General features: G+C 36.6%; 1 protein-coding gene across 2 annotated transcripts in view; it reads right to left on the minus strand.

Moving 5' to 3' along the window:
* Nucleotides 1–17,635, minus strand: part of LOC123554940 (matrix metalloproteinase-24-like) — a 94,127-nt gene that overhangs the window by 54,033 nt on the left and 22,459 nt on the right. For both annotated transcript variants that reach the window (XM_045345390.2, XM_053547555.1), the window contains one exon: nt 4,814–4,937. In XM_045345390.2, coding sequence (XP_045201325.2) covers nt 4,814–4,937 — 124 coding nt within the window. The remainder of the gene's footprint in view (nt 1–4,813; nt 4,938–17,635) is intronic.

Consider the following 17,635-nt stretch of genomic DNA (forward strand, 5'->3'; position numbering starts at 1 on the left):
CAGGTCAAAGTAAGAGCCTGCATCCGTTGAAGATGATAACTACACATGATGATACAAAACATCTGTACCTGAAAAAGTTTCACTGATGATATACTCGAATCAAAATCTTTGAGAAAAAAATGATTAATGTGGAAATATCCGTTTAGCAGAAAACAGAACACTGAATGTTACAATGCACTGATTTATCAAAAACATATCCTTCTTATAATAAGAGAGAAAGTTTAGAATCAAAACCCAGGAATAGGAGTCACCGCTCGCAATAAAACATGTTGTTTATTATCTACCATACATGAACATTTCCGCAAAACCGTGTGGAACAAAGATTTCATTCCTTTGAAAACCTCTACATAATTTAAACAATTAAAGAATAAAGAATACATGTTTTGTTATTATTCATTCGGCAATTATTATTTTTAAGGATACATATTTTTGTGTTTCTTAAAGATAGCAGGACAAAAAAGAAAATATATTGTTTTTAACATGACTTTTCGGTCTTACGAGGGGCGTTCAATAAATACCCGGAAAAGTGCTCTCAATTCTTCATGTATCATCAAAAATAAATGAAAATGCTACAAAATGTAGATTAGGGAATACTGAGCTGATATGTCAAAATTAGATTGTCTTTGGATGAATAATAAGTAAATGCGAGTCCCCATAGCAACGTCATGTGACGTCATCTGGCCCAATTTTTTCTCTTTTTATATGAGCTAAAACATTACTTGCCACTTACCTATTTTTCAAGCTACCATTTCTTAATTTGTGTGAATATTGATATGAAAAGTAAGCGTTACACAAATAACGTCAAATTATAAATGTGACATCATTAAAATATTTGGCAGGCATATTGAGTTGGTCGTCGCTAAAAATCAGTGTTGAACGGAGATGTGAGATAACATTTTGTGTTTTGAATCGAAAATCAAGGAAAGAGACAAATGTTATACTGAAAAAGGTTTAAGGGACAATGCCCTGAAGAAAACAAACTTTTATTAGTGGGACGTGACGTTTAAAAGTGGTCAGGAGAATATTGCTGACGACTTGTGTTACAGACATGAAAAATAACATTCAGTCACATTTAGTAAATTACAGAGCTCCTTGATAGGGCGTCAGTTCAGTGTCCAATTTCTTCAATACGACAGGAACATCATATGAACAGTATTTATTTATTCTTAGGAAGGTGTAAAATGCATTTAATGGTGATAAACATTGAATCAATGGTAATCACGAATAGTAATTGATTAACTGAGTGTGATATGACAGCATCATAATGACGTTGGGCCGCTTTTGGGGTGATGGCGTTGCCTAGGAGACGACAAATAAATATTGTGCATGTTCTGAAATCTGTAATTTAGGTATTTGCATTCAGTATGTTCATATCCGTCATATTTTCAAATTTTAGCAAAATGAGACTAGAAATAAAGAAATGAGAGCACTTTCCGGGTATTTATTGAACACCCCTCGTATATTGAAATTCGATCATTTGTAAATTTATCTGTAATTCTTTGACATTTCAAAATTGGACTGATGTCGTAAAATACATAAAATTATTTTATTGTTTTATACGTAATTACCAATATTTTATTTTCTAAATGGCTTACAAACATCACAAATGTATTATGAGTTACGAATTATATTGCACAAAATATTGAGGAATCTGTTAATATATTTATGCAACGCTATATCATTTCAGAAAACCACTTACATCTTAGTCTGTACGCACCGTATCTCCGTCTAGAAATACTGATATTTATCTTAGTGATTAAAAAACGTCATGTTTATCTTGGCTTTGGTATGGTTTGTGACAATGTTGTTTATCTATCTGATCTCGCTGGCAATAACCAAAGAAATGCTTTGGAGAAGTATAAATCTTGCAGTAGGCCTTTGTTTTGGATTTCTTTGTAATACCAAAGCAAATCGGTAGCAAGTGAATTATTTCTATCACAATATGCTGCCAATTATTGAAGTACAACGTAATGATGAAAATCTGACTTGAAATCTATAAAACATTGAGATATGAAATCTCTTGAGCAGTATTGATTAACAGTCATAGAACAGAAGAGATACGTATCAGACATAATTAAGGGCACAATGTGACTTGTACAATAGCTGGTGTAACAGTACTATGTGTTGTTTTTACTATTGGATGGTATTCACGTGTAAAAACGTTCAACATGAGTACAGCCAAAACCTGCAAACGTTTTGGATGCCTGCAGCCGAAATATCACTTATATGAAGCGTTTAAGGACTGTGCTGGTTTAAAGGGACATTTCACAGTTGCATTAAACAGGCTGGTCACATTGCCTGATCGGGCTTTAGGCATAAAAACTAATGTTTCTTGAAAAATAATGAAGATATTTCTTTCAAACTTGGTCCATTATTAAGCATAACATATGACGCATACTATGGTAGAAATAACATTGTTGCCTTCAGTTTTTTAGAATTATTTCCCTTTTTCAGAATTTTATGATGCATAATTTTTGAAGTCCAAACAAATTATGTTTTAATGAAATGTTTGAAACAGAAAAGGGATCAATGGGTTTCTATTGCTCAAAACTTGTGCGCAAATACCTTTATTCTATGTATTTAAGGTTAATACTTTGTTTCTAGTGCAGATGAATGAACAATTTTTTTTATAACTAACATTTTTCTATAATGTTGTTAGTGAAAGCACAGTAAAATATATACATTCATGTACTAGCGCAATAATTAAGAGCATTAGAAAGCCATTGAACCCTTTTTTGTTTTAAACTTAGCATTAGAACATGTCTTTTTTGGACTTTAAAAATTATGCATCATAAAAATCTGAAAAGGGGGAAATAATTCTACCAAAGCTGAAGGCAACCAAGTTATTTTTATTTTAATTTATGTCATATGAAATGCTTAATAAATGGACCAAGTTTGAAAGAAGTATCTTTACTAATTTTCAAGAAAAATTACTTTTTATGTCGAAAGCCCGATCGGGCAATGTTACCAGCCTGTTAAAAATAGGAAATACTATAAGCAAGTCAAATTATATTTTATCTACCGCAGTAGGTCAAACAGTTTGGGAAATTGGTTAATTAGTCGCAAAAGAACGGAAAAATTCCGGCGTACCAGTAATTGGACATTCAGTCTAGTTTATATGCAAATTAGTTTTAGACTATTCATTTGCTCAGATTACAGTACATCTTTATTATCATTTCTGTCATTAAATGCCTGGTCGAATTCTGAATCCAAAATATAATAAGAAGTCAAACAGAACTTTTCCAGTCATGCAATTTGATGCAAGGCAAAGACTATTGTACACATTGTTTACTTAGTTCTCTCTAAAAGAAAAACAAGTATCAAGCAAAAGACATTTATATACATCACAGCGGGTTTGGTTTCCGCTGTAAGATGTATCTGCATAATCCATATCCTTGCGACAACACATAAACTGTCATATATCATTACAAACTGCTACAGGAAGACCTGCTAATCTTTGGAACTGCGAAACGGCTTGTTTCAAATACTCCTCCGATTTTCTGACCCAAGGTCATGAAAGGCTATGCGACCTCGGTCTGCTGTGAACAACAGCTATCTCCATAAACAAGGTATCATAGTCAAACCAATGCTTAGTTCTTGAAACTTACATGCTATATTTAATGTCTGAATGGTGAAATTCCATAACTTAAAAGTACAACACTTTCAACAGATTTCCTGACCCGATGACACGAAAGGCTTTGCGACCTTGGTCTGCTGTGATTCCCGTACAGCAGCTATTTCCATAAACAAGGTGTCACAGACAAACCAATGTTCAGTTCTCAAAACTTACATGCTATGCTTTATGCTTGAAAAGCTTGAAAATTCATATGTCAAAAAATGCCACTAAAATCAGATGTCCTGACCCGAAATCATAGAAGGCTATGCAACCTTGGTGTTTTGTGATTCACATACAGCAGCTATCACCATACATAACGTGTCATAATCAAACCAATGTTCAGTTCTTGAAATTTACATGCTATATTTTACGTTTCAATTGTGAAATTTCATATGTCACAAAATATCACTATGAACAGATTTTCCGACCGGAGGTCATGGAAGGCTATGCGACCTTGGTCTGCTGTGATTCACAAACAGCAGCTATCTCTATAAACAAGGTGTCATATTCAAACCAATGCTCAGTTCTTGAAACGTACATGCTATATTTTACGCTTAAATTGTGACATTTCATATGTCACAAAATACCAACATAAAAAGATTTTCTGACCGGAGGTCATGAAAGGCTATGCGACCTTGGTCTGCTGTGATTCACATACAGCAGCTATCTCCATAAACAAGGTGTCATATTCAAAACAATGTGCAGTTAATAGTGAAACTTAAATGCTATATTTTACGTTTAAATAATGAAATTTCATATGTCAAAAAATACCACTATAAAAAGATTTTCTGACCGGAGGTCATGAAAGGCTATGCGACCTTGGTCTGCTGTGATTCACATACAGCAGCTATCTCTATAAACAAGATGTAATAGTCAAAACAATGTGCAGTTAATATTGAAACTTAAATGCTATATTTTACGTTTAAATAATGAAATTTCATATGTCACAAAATACCACTATAAAAAGATTTTCTGACCGGAGGTCATGAAAGGCTATGCGACCTTGGTCTGCTGTGATTCACATACAGCAGCTATCTCCATAAACAAGGTGTCATAGCCAAACCAATATTCAGTTTCAGTATCAATCATAAGACATTAATTTGAATACATGACAGCGAGTTTGGTTTCCGCTGTAAGTTGTATGTGCATAATCCATATTCTAGCGACAACACATAAACTGTTATAATTCAGTATTACCTGTTACGGGAAGACCTGCTATCCTTTGGAACTGAGAAACGGCTTGTTTCAAGTACTCCTCAGATATAAGATTTCCAGACCGTCCGTCAGATGGCGCAAGATAACCATACTTCCTCAGGTATTCCTGTCATTAAAAGAAAAAAATAACTTTAGGAAGCATATTTGGTACAATATTTCTGTATCCTCTTATTAACCATATACCAGTTGTGTTATGGTAGACCCCGTATCTTGTGTTCGAGTACCGAAAATTGCACAGTACGAGTACCGTAATTCGAATGGTGGAGATAGCGAAAGTTCTACCAAGACCCTCACCAATATTAAATTTTATGTCTGGAGGGACACCTGGCGTTTAAAAGCTGGAATGATGCTAAATACCTTGAACTGTTGATGTGAATTAAAGCACAACGAAGCAAACAACAAATTTGTACATGGAAATAAGCTTCGTGATTTAGGTTGCTTTATCAGGGATGTGGGTCAACGACATAACAAACCCGTTTGAAGATGGGTGAGGAGAAAAGAAATAAGTGCTTAAATGTTTAAAAAGTAACACTAAAGTCTTATCAAAGAGAACGCTTTATAATTGGAAATTCACAAAATCCAAAATATGTCTTTGTTATAAAGTAATAAAACCTTAAAACCTATACCTTTCTTGCATATTTTAAATAAGACGCGATTTATAGTTTAAGAGTTTAACCTTTAGCCTGCTGGTGACAAGTGATTCTGCATTTGCAACCAGTGCAGACCAAGATACAGGATCTGTCTGGCCGTCCATGCAGACAGAATATTCTCCAATGTTCGCTATTCAGTTAGTAAATTTTCAGTGAACACCCCTTAAAAAGTGGTAGTGCCAAAATTGAATGATGGACAGTCCATTTTAGAAATTTAGCAGGCTAAGGGTTTAACTAGTCTAACAAGGAAAACCAATAAATGCTACCATCCAATTAGAACCGAATGTTCGACCTATCATTTCAAGTTTCCTCCATGAAAGTGCACGACAAAAAAGTGTCGTATTCTCCATAACATTTTGTCTGTATGGTCGAGCACATATATTCTATATATAACCAAGCACCTTGAATAATTAAAGCTCTTATTCTATAAATAATCAAGCACCTTGAATAATTAAAGCTCTTATTCAAAGTGTAGCAGCTACAATTTTATTCCTGGCGACACTTTAGCAGCTTAACTTTTGGTTAATGATTTTCCCGGCGAATCTGCTGATTACATAACCTTCCGGTTATTCAACTCAGTGTTTATGTGTTTGGTCACGCCAACAATTGTTTGGAATATTATACTTGATTTAGGCCTCAGAGCCAATTTGCATGTAAAGTATAATAAACAGTCTCACAACTATTCTACTGGGAAATGTCTACCATCGCTATAAGTTGTAAAGAAAACGATTTTGAAAGTGGTTTTTTTTTTTTTTTTTTTTTTTTGCCAATTTTACATCGGTCCCTGATGATTGGTCTTTTTATGTTCATTAAAGTTACTTTGTTGAAGGATATGGCTCAGCATTTGTAACTTAAAACTGTTTCTTCGTGAACTGTCAAAAGTATTTGACTTTTGAACGTTGCTTTACGAATTAATACTGTCGCAAACGAGTTGACTTCCATGGGGGGTAGGTGGTCTACGAATGTGCACATCGCAAACTATACATCAAAATGTTTGTAAGAGTCTTGAGTTTTTAAAACCAGTTGATGCCAGAATGCAAGTGGTGGGCAAAGTGCTCAAATTCAAGATGGCCGCCAATATGGCCGCCGAAAATTAAAAATCATACTATACATATTGACTGGACAATATATTTCAAATTTAAAGGCATCGTCCTATAGTCTTATACTAGTTCCTGTTGTAGAATAGATTAAAACATAGTATATTTCATCTTTAAGTAAACTGAAATATATTCTTACAAAATATGATGGATTTTGCATGCAAAATGATCAGAAAAAAATCGTTGTTTTACATACATTCTTTTATTAATTCTACCAATTTTAATTGCTTTATTATATTTTACAATTTTTATGCTTTATTGTGTTCAGAATTTCATAAACTATATCATAAGTATTTGACATGACAACTGTTAATTAATTTTTTTTCTGTTAATCCAAGAATCAAGGGCTAAGTAAACAGCTTAGTGGGTTGGGTAAATCTATGTACACTTACATAAAATATGTGTAATTCTTTAAAATTCATATTAAGTAAAGGTGCAGGTTTTTTTAATGTGCAAATTGTTTTTTTTTTCTTTAGGGAACAAATACGTGAAAAAGAACATTACATGAATAAAATGTGGCATATATACCGACATTAATAAAACTAAGTTACATAATTGGTGTGGATAATCGGTAAATGATGAAAATATATCATTTTCACATTATGACACGGTTCGATCTTTAAGTAAACACATGTTTGCTAAAAGTAATTAAAACAGGCTGAAATGTAAATTGGAAGATTAAAACAGCATTTAATAGAATATTTCTTTAGCAATTACATAAAATATTGATTTAAACTTATAAACCGCTTGCTAGTCATTTTCTTGTAAAAAGAGAATGTAAAAATGATTAATATACAACATACGTAATAATGTCTTCGACATTTTATGTTCAGTTGTAAGCTTGTAACCTTGTGAGATATGATAATATCAGTAAAATATGGAATACTGCTATGATTTAAGTAAACTACATGTAAGTCATGGTTTTGAAATAGCAACATCATAATTTTATTTATTTGTTATTTAAGAAAATATATGTGTTCTCATACTTTGTTGTATGAGGTAATTATAGCAGAACAAAATGTAGAAAAGCCTTAAATTGAAGAGTGTCTTTGAGAACATATGCAGGAAGCTATTTAGACATTTTTTTAATGGGGTACCTTTGTATACGTCAAATACGCACAACTCATACATAAATTGTATTTGCGATTTAAAGTTTACTTGTAAGACGTAAGTTGTTTCTGTAGAAATAAAATGCTTACCTATATCTATAGAAATGAGTTCATCTTTTGGATCGCATCACGCGAATATTCAGAGGGGCCAAGCCCCCGCCTCCCGTATGTCTGATCCAGCAAAGCGTACATCTCCGAACTTTACGGGTGGCTCCAGGGATCATACCCCTTACCCGAATACAAATGAAATGTGTTCATCTTTGGTATCGCATCACGCGAATATTCAGAGAGGCCAAGCCCCCGCCTCCCTTATGTCAGATCCAGCAATGCATACATCTCCGAACCTTACGGATGGCAGGAGGGATCATACCCTTTACCCGAATACAAATGAAATGAGTTCATCTTTGGTATCGCATCATGCGAATATTCAGAGAGGCCGACCCCCGCCTCCCGTATGTCTGAACCAACGGGTCAAGCAGCATCGAACCTCTATGCTGGCAAAATGTGCCAGACTTCTGTTGCATATAAACCAGTTCTGACTATGGCATCAAGAGGTACTGGGGGACAAGTACCTCCGCTGGTACAAATTCGCCCACATCGGTTTCCGTGCCAAGTATTATTAGTAGTGGCACCGGTGGACAAGTACCTCCGCATGGTACAAATACGCCCGCATCCGTGTCTTAGTAGTGGTACCGGGGGCAAATACCTTCGCCTGGTACGAATACCCCCTTATCAGCTTTTGAGTCAAATTATCTTTTGGGTGGTTCCGGGGAACGTGCCCCGCAACAGGGTACAATTTTACCGGCATCCAAGTATATGCCGCTATATCCTATGAGCGGGAGTGGGGTATTTGACCCTCATCATGGTACAGCTTTACCAGTTTTGGGTACGGTACAACAATCTCAGGCAGAAATATGGAATAGGCTGTGTCCGCCCGACATAAAACAGTCCATTTTGGTACAACCACCCAATTACACGGGAGGAGCAGGGCTGCAGGGCCCTACAACTGGTTCAAATGTGCCAGGAACTGTGCCCGCACTACAACCTACAGGTGGCCCTTGGGATCAATCCCGTCCACCTCACGGGGGCCAGAATGCTATTGCAAGACCACCCTACCATATGGGTAGCACAGGCGATCATGCCCCTCCTATTGACACAAATGTACCCGCAACAGTTTCTGCACCAAAACCCACAAGTGGCATTTGGAATAATATCCGTCACCCTGATCAAAACGCTCTGGGTCGACCACATCTCACCGGTGGAACAAACGGTGGCTCGATCCTTTCCACATTGAGCTAGAGATCATGTTGTTGCACAAACACCCTACTGTATGAGTGGCAACTTAGTACAAATATACTAGCTCCCTCTCGCGTAGCGCAACCCAGGGGTGGTCATTTGTGTCAACCCCTGGCATCCGGAATGGGTTTCGATGGGGTTCAATCCATTCCAACAAGTATAGCTGGGTCCGGTCTGGCCTCAGTCTCAAATACTACAGTTGCTGCACTGCCATCTCACCATACGACTGCTTCCTTTGCACAATTACCCGCTAATGCATCCTTAGTGGCCTCGGCACCATACACTATGGCTGCTTCAATGCCACCTGATGCCGTCGCTACTCCCATGATCCGCACCCCAGCTTATGCAAATATGCATGCTAGGGCACCGTTCCAAGTGCCTGCCACAAGGGCACAGATCTTACCTAGGGTAAATGAGTCGATTGCGGCTCAGATCATGTACCCTTGGGGAGGTTCTGGTCTGTTATATTCGGTTTCAAGAGATACAACCCCTTATGAACATCAAGTGAGTGCTGTGGCTCAAGCCAATTTACCAACCAATGGTTCCATCTTGAACCATGAAACCTGGGCCCCCAGGTGCTATTGGGGACTCAGCAGTAGGCGCCTTACGTGCTCCCCAGTAACTCTGGTTTGCAAGACTATAATAGCTCGGATGTGCGGTTTATGAACTAAAATGAACATCAAGTGAGTGCTGTGGCTCAAGCCAATTTACCAACCAATGGTTCCATCTTGAACCATGAAACCTGGGCCCCCAGGTGCTATTGGGGACTCAACAGTAGGCGCCTTACGTGCTCCCCAGTAACTCTGGTTTGCAAGACTATAATAGCTCGGATGTGCGGTTTATGAACTAAAATGGGGTTGCCCTCGCACAACCTACTGCAAGACCAAAAGAAAATTCAAAAAAAGACTTAAAGCATCCAAAACTGCCACCATCGGATGGCACCTCAAGTTGGCGAACCTTCCGTCATAAGTTTGAAACATATGCACGTTATAATAAGTGGGGGAAGAACAGAGCAAATTTCATATAGAATTGAACCTTTAAAGGAAGGCGGGGGAGTTCTTCTCAAACTCAATCAGACGTAGGTGTAACATCTCCTATGAAGAACTAATTATAGAATTGGAACGGAACTTTTGGGATTTAACCCCCCCCCCCCCCCCCCCCCCACACACACACACACTGAAAGATATCTAGTCCAACTTCAGTCTGCTACACAACTCCCGGATGAGAGCCTTGACGGTTGGGCATATAGGGTGTTAGAATTTGCCACTGAGGCATTTCCATCCGTTGACCAGGCATTGATAGAATCACAGGCTGTAACCCGTTTTTGTTATGGAATGCGGGACGTAAGTGCGGCTGAACATGTGATCCAACTGAAACTAAATTCGGTACGCTCGTGCTTAGAACGTGCTAAGGAATTTCAACAGTGCCATAATGCATTACAGGGCAATCTGTCTCCGCATAAGGAATGTCCAAATATTAGGTCAATTCCCAGACGTTCAGAAGGGCTTCCCTCCAGTACAGACTCAGATAGTTCAAGTCAGACTATTAGTTCTAAAGTCGCTCCAACACCAACGCAACATGCCCTCTCAGAGTTACTAAACAGTGCGATTAAAGTCCAGGAGACCGCTAGCAAAAGCCAACTTAAATACCAAGAAAACGCTACTATGCAGCAGACAGATTTGTTGAAAGCTATGTCTGAGCTTGCCGCCAAAGTTGATCAATTATTGTCTCCCTCTCCGTATAGTCCCGGAAGAAATAAGTCTCGGGAAAACAGTCCGGGTAGATCAGGTAGTTCTAGTTGGAATGGGGGAGGCTGCTTTAATTGTGGGGGAAGTCATTGGCTAAGGAATCGTACTTTGCCTAGATCTCCAGGGAGATGCTTTAATTGTCCCAGAGATCACCTGAGAAGAGATTGCCCTGAACTGAAGGAGCAGAGTAATTCTCAGTCTGACTGGAGGGTCACTTTTCAAGAGTAAGCAATATTTCAAATGAGGTAGGGTGTCCTCCGTGATGATCACGGTATGAGTCTTAGTTTTTATATTTATATTTTGATGTACACAGGGGGAGTACCCTTGTAAATGTTACATGATGTAGGTGAAATTTCACAACCGATCAATTCAGAATATATAAGACTGGGGAGATTACACTTGTAATTGTATATAATGTAAATGAATTTCCTATTTTATGATTGGTCAGTTTTGGATGTATAACAAAGGGGATATTACCCTTGTAAATTTTATATGATGTAAGATATTAAACCAGGGAGGTTACCATTTTGTAAAGTGTATGTTCTCAAGGATCTATTTCTCCCTGCATTTACCACATGGTTGGCAGGGAATGTCCAGGCCATTTTGAGTATTCACCAGGCGAACCTTCCGTCATAAGTTTGTCCATGGGGTTTTCCGATTTTGCAGCCAACATTTGTTGTGCATTTTGTCCCATGGGATTTTCAGATTTGGCAGCCCACATTTGTTGGGCAGTTTGTCTCATGGTGTTTCCAGATTTGGCAGCCCGTATTTGTTGGGCATGAATGACTGCCCAGACAGTGGCAGAAATTATTGGAACGTGCACAACGGGTGTTTTAACCCTCACGGCCAAAAATACTCGGTCCCTGTATTTCCAACAGAAGAGCGGAGAATTTAGTTATTTCCTGTAACTCTGGTGTAAGGAAAAGTTTCCCTTGATCCAGGTAATTTAAATAAGAATTGTTTATTCACTGTGAATTTAGTGTAGGTGAAAGATTCATTTATTAGATATTTGTATATGAATATTTACATTTATAACCTATATCTGGTATGGATGTATATACCTATGTTCTGTTTCGTTTATCTTATAAATGTCAAAAATATATTACAGTTTACTCTATAAATCACAATGCAATTAAATAATCAACATATGTACGACTGTTATAACGCAAAGAAATCAACAAGCTATAGCATATTCTTCAAAGGTGTTGCTGCCGGTATAAAATATAAGTCATAGCAAAAACATTGCGGCAGCCATCTTGGCGGCCATTTTTTTTAATAAACTTGGTACGTTTCGTCTAAATATATATTTCGTACTTTATACATTGTTTTGATAATGAAACTATAGTAGGATGTATACATAACTGAAGATGATTATCAATTTATTTTTTATTTAACCTGTTATTATATATATTCTATATTTAATTACCCCACCCACTTATATATACATATTATCAATAATTTGAATGTATCCTTTAACAAAATAATAATGTTATCACAATTTATTACCAATTGTTCAACACGGGACTGCATTGTGTAAAGAACAACAGTAAACAGAGGAATACAAACAATGTATATCGACCGTATGTTCAAAAAAATAGTATTCATCACATTTAAGTCCATATAAATTGGTACAAAATGTGTCAAAAAGTTGTATTTCATATCGATAAATGCATATAATTTTGCAGATTTATAACTTTAACATTTTATATTAACTTCAAATTAATTTACAACAGTAAAATGCTTCTATTTTGCAAATTTATGCATCGGGTATCATTTTCATGTATCAGCGGCCATATTGGCGGCCATTTTGAATTTGAGGACTTTGCCCAGTGACTAGAAACTGGCATCAGGCAGTTCTAAAAACTACATATTCTGACGAACATTTTGGTATGCAGAAGTTGATGTGCACATTCATAGACCACCTACTACCAGTTTTAAGCTACTTATTTGGCCATATTTGCAGCATGAAAACCTAGCAACTATAATTTTATAATCTAAAACAGTTTCATGTTTCAGAAAATGTATTCGTGTAAAAGATAGTAGGGTTCGCCATTTTATATTATCAATTCAAATATGACTTACAATGCTTAAATCATCACAAATCAAATCAAATATTTCACTTAGCAGCATGTTTAAAACGAAATGTCACATTGCTAAACTGACTTGATTAATTTACACACATACTAAGTTGGTTATTCGGTTTGCAGAATAATTCACCATCATTTTCGCCCCAACTCAACTCTTCCACAAGACATTTTACCATTTCCGGCCCTGGCGTGTATAAACAAAGGAGCGTGACGACCTACCATTTGGCGCCATGCATGCGCTAAGAAACAGTTCTATCATATTTGATCTAAATTTTACAATAAAAGACATATTAGAATCGAAACAGTTTATAGCAAAACCGTGTCTGAACACTATTTATATACTCGGGCGTTTATATACCGTTCGAAATAACTTCACTCGGTTTTACTATAGATTATTTCGTAAATTTAAAGCATTAAAGTATTAGAAGAACATTTTGAGACAAAAAAAACGCAGCAAAGCAAAACCATAGCACACAGATGTTGATAGGGTCTGCTCATGAGACATTATAAAGAATTCAACACCTCTCACACCTCAAAGCACTGCCTTCTGCTGGACGTTTTAATACAGAAATTCTGAACGGATACCTTGACCACGGAGGACAAGAAACAAGAACAATGCCGAGTCCAAGAGCGGGTAAGGTTATTGTACAGTCCATACATAGAAGTCAAAGACCGCCTAATGCAAAGGTGAATCCGTTACACCCCTATCACAGACGTAAGCGGAACTATATTACACAGCAACCCAAAAAGACCAGGCATAACATTAACGTCGGTTTTGCATGTCTATTTATGTTTGAGGTTAGTTCCAAGGTTATACTCAAACATTCTGCAGTACACAAGCTTATCTCTTGGAAACTAACTCTATATAAACGCATACATGCGCACTCTAGACAGTATACATACAAGTTCACCATGGTTGTGACTTAATATGAGAAAAATCAATTTCCACAAAAGGTATTGTAAACATTAAAGAGAAGAAAAAAGAATCAACGACACCTTTACAACAATGATCTACGACTTAGATTTGTCGTCTATGGTGAGACATTAGTAAACTGAAAGTTTCTTAAATAGAATGAGTAAATTTTCTTTAAACACATAATACTTAAGAGTTCACACAAGGCCAAAGGTGAGCAAAATTTGCACTTGCATTCCACAAAGTACATTCTGACTTTAAACAAAAACAATATCCACCGTCCTGATTTGGTATTGCATTAGTTAAGCTTCTATCGATTTAAGTTCTGGAGTGAAAGACACAATTGAATAATTATCTACAAAACACTGTTATTCAGATAGATGAATTGCGGCTATTCGCTGGTTGTTTTTCCCCAGTCTCACTATATAAAACAAGTTTATGTGACAACAGCACGCGAACAATTCGAACAAATGTGCACAATGCACGAAGCGGACTATAATAATGCATAGTTATGGTTTTTTTGTGCGAGAGGAAAATCAATTTTGCGTAATAAGCAAGGAGTCATCCAATTCAAATGTGTACTTTGAAGAACTGTTTATCTTTCATCTGATTACAGTAAATGGGTATTTTTTGAAGATACCCAATGCCTATTTTTACTAACAGTTTATCTTTAAGTATTAACTTTAACCTTAGAAAAGTCTCATTCGTTGGAATTAAATATGGGGAACTAAAACTATTATATCAACTGTCTTCTTTTTCCCTTTGAACACCACGAGTTAGTTTAATACAATTTACAATAAACATTTATATTTAATGGTAATGATTACAAGTTAAAACAAGTTTGAAGTTAGCTTGAATACTTTTTGAGTTATCGCAGGATCCAGATTTGCGAACGGACAGACGGACGGACGAAGTGCATTCCCATATTTCCTTCCAGTGTTCCACCGGTAGGGGACTAATATGAAGTAAACATCTGGATAGCAGATACAGTATCGTCCTCTCCGTTTAGATAATTTACGATAAAGAGGCAAATTTTCCTTCGCCGAACCAAAATCTAAAATGCATAATTATATGTATAATGTATAAATGCTTTGTTTTTCAACAGCATCTCAGTTATGTAAAGTCGGGTACAGTTAACCTTTAAGAATAAGAGTTCCTGTATTCTGTACCGGTACTAGCCTGTTCTTCTCAATCAGCATTCAACTTCCCCACATGATCAGAGGCAGAGGAAGAATGGTTTCAGACACCAAACGCTTCGTCTAAGAATCGAACTCATGCCCCGCGATCCGTAAATCTGTGTTCTCTCTACTTAGCTAAGCAAATGGATCAATGTATTGACAAATGTATTAATGAAACAACTGGTGTTTTTCTACCGTGTTTATAAAACACTGTCATTGATGTCTCCCAATAGTAGTATTGCTAATTTATATTTAGTAGAGTCTAGATATTTAAATGAAACAATGCCATTGGTATTTTTCTATAGTGTTTATAAAACACTGCCATTGATGTCTCCCAATAGTAGTATTGCAGAGTCTAGATATTTATATGAAACATTGCCATTGAATTCTTTCTTATGTATTAATGAAATATTCTGATTGATATATTCCCGATGTTTAAATGAAACAGGATCATTGTGACAAGTTTTTTTGTTTCGAACGTATAATTGAAACATTTGCATTTACATGTTGCTTTTCCCCATGTATTGATGAAACACTGACACTGGTATTTCCGAATGTATTAAATAATTGAAACATTGGCATTTAGAATAATGTACCGACTGAAAAGGATGTGAATGTTACATAGTTCTCCGCGTGGAACTAATTTATTTGAGACGTGCACGCGACATATGCGAATTAATGTACATCATGCACGCATGATCAGGTATCAAATTGTTAAAGTAACTTGATCAATTTTCCATAATTCCGAGAGGTACGTGTAAAACTTTATTCATATGGCAACGTTCTTACAGTTAAACACACTTTACTACACATTTTGGCAATAAACATCACAAGAAAAAACATGTACAAACAAGGTGCGTCGCCCGAAAGAACCAGGGATCTTCTTAAAATCTATCTAAGATTCTTTGTGGAAGCAAAGAACGTAGAAAAGCAAAATACTAACAGTCTCGTTTTCACTGAACGATGAGATGTTATGAAATATGTAGCACCTCTCGCGCCCCACTAGCATTGTCCTAAACAGAGCTCATTCATCCAGATCATATTAACAACAAACTACTCTATGTATGAGATACAGAAAACTAGAAAACTAACGCAATACAAGAACCAAAAATAGCAGTTGATAAAAGAGCCAAAAATGATACATTAAAGGACATACATTGAGGCAGAAAATCCAGAAAATGGCAAAATTGTTCAGGTTAGTCCTGGATAAGTCAATGACATTATAACTGAAAAAAGGATAGAGATCCTAACAGAATGTTTTTAAGAACACAGACCCTTTAAAGTAAAGCGCTAGATTATTTCATGTATGAATATGTTCATATAAATATATCTACCAAATACAAAGAAATATCAGGTAACGAGGCGAAACAAACATGTATTCCAACACAGCTGGTACTGTGTTGCAGAACTTTCAATGGGGAAATAAAACACTTTTTAATATGCACATATACTCAGTCCATATCCATTTGAGCCGCACCATGAGGAAACCAACATAGTGGCTTTGCGACCAGCATGGATGCAGACCAGCCTGCGCATCCGCGCAGTCTGGTCAGGATCCATGCTGTTCGCTAACGATTTCTCTAATTGCAATAGGCTCTGAAAGCGAACATGTGTTGGTTTTTCTCATGGTGAGGCTCATTTCATTTTCCAAAGATGCAGGATGTTATCCTCAGACGCTGATTCCCTAGCTGATATCATGGCAAGAAAAGACACGATATGTAAACAAAAGAAATGCTCTCGTGCATTTATATAATACAAAACAAACGCAGCTATTGTTTGTGCTTTCTGACTTTGCATAAGGCAGTACACCAAGTGAATATCCACTTCCCTACCTCAACACTCACCCCATCACCTCCAACTAAAAATAGAGTTCCACTGAAATCGGTGCAAGTATGCATGATGTTTGTTGCAAATTTCAATAGCTCTCATTGGCAGACTTAATCAAACAGGGTTTTCTTTAGCTTTAATTGCATAATTATATGTTGTGCTTCCAAAGGATCTTGTGATGTATTCTATCCCTTGCAATCTGCCCGCCAGAAAGAAACAGACAGGAAAGTCAGCGTACATCGGTAAAGGACTGAATGTGCCTCAAATAGTACCATAACCGATTTCAATAGAACTCTTTATAATTTGGAAGACCTTTTACGAAGTTTGTAAATAAGTTCGGATATAACTTGAAGCAGTAGTGCTTATGTCATGTTAAGCGACCTGTTGTTTTCCCCTTTTTTATTTTAATGTCTTGCTTTAATTCAAGGCAAATACCATGCAAAGAAAACGAAATAATAATTTCGGAACTAAAACCCTCTATGGTTTTAAAGTCTCTTTGACAAAATTCAAGTCAGACACTTTCAACTTTCAATAATTGAGGAATACTCCAGCTGCCTCTTCGATGATTATCTACAGGCGCGCGCGAGCACTTGTACAGAACTACCGATCAAGACGGCTGGATAGCTTCCGCACATGAAGAACAACCCACAGAGATGAGGGTTAAGTAATTCAAAAACAACGAATTTTACCATTACGTCATGGCGCCCTCTAGTAAGAAAATGTTGCATGTTTAATTGATTCGCATTACAAATACATTCTGGGAATTGAGAGACTGAGCTGACTTTATTAACACAGATTAAAAGTCATCAACGTTTAAAGAAGAGATACGTTCGCAAGCAAAACAAAAACAACGGTTCAATATATCTACAGTATGCGCGTTTCCCATTTTAAGCGTCAAA

This window comes from Mercenaria mercenaria, chromosome 7, assembly GCF_021730395.1.
Source record: "Mercenaria mercenaria strain notata chromosome 7, MADL_Memer_1, whole genome shotgun sequence".
Lineage (NCBI taxonomy): Eukaryota > Metazoa > Mollusca > Bivalvia > Venerida > Veneridae > Mercenaria > Mercenaria mercenaria.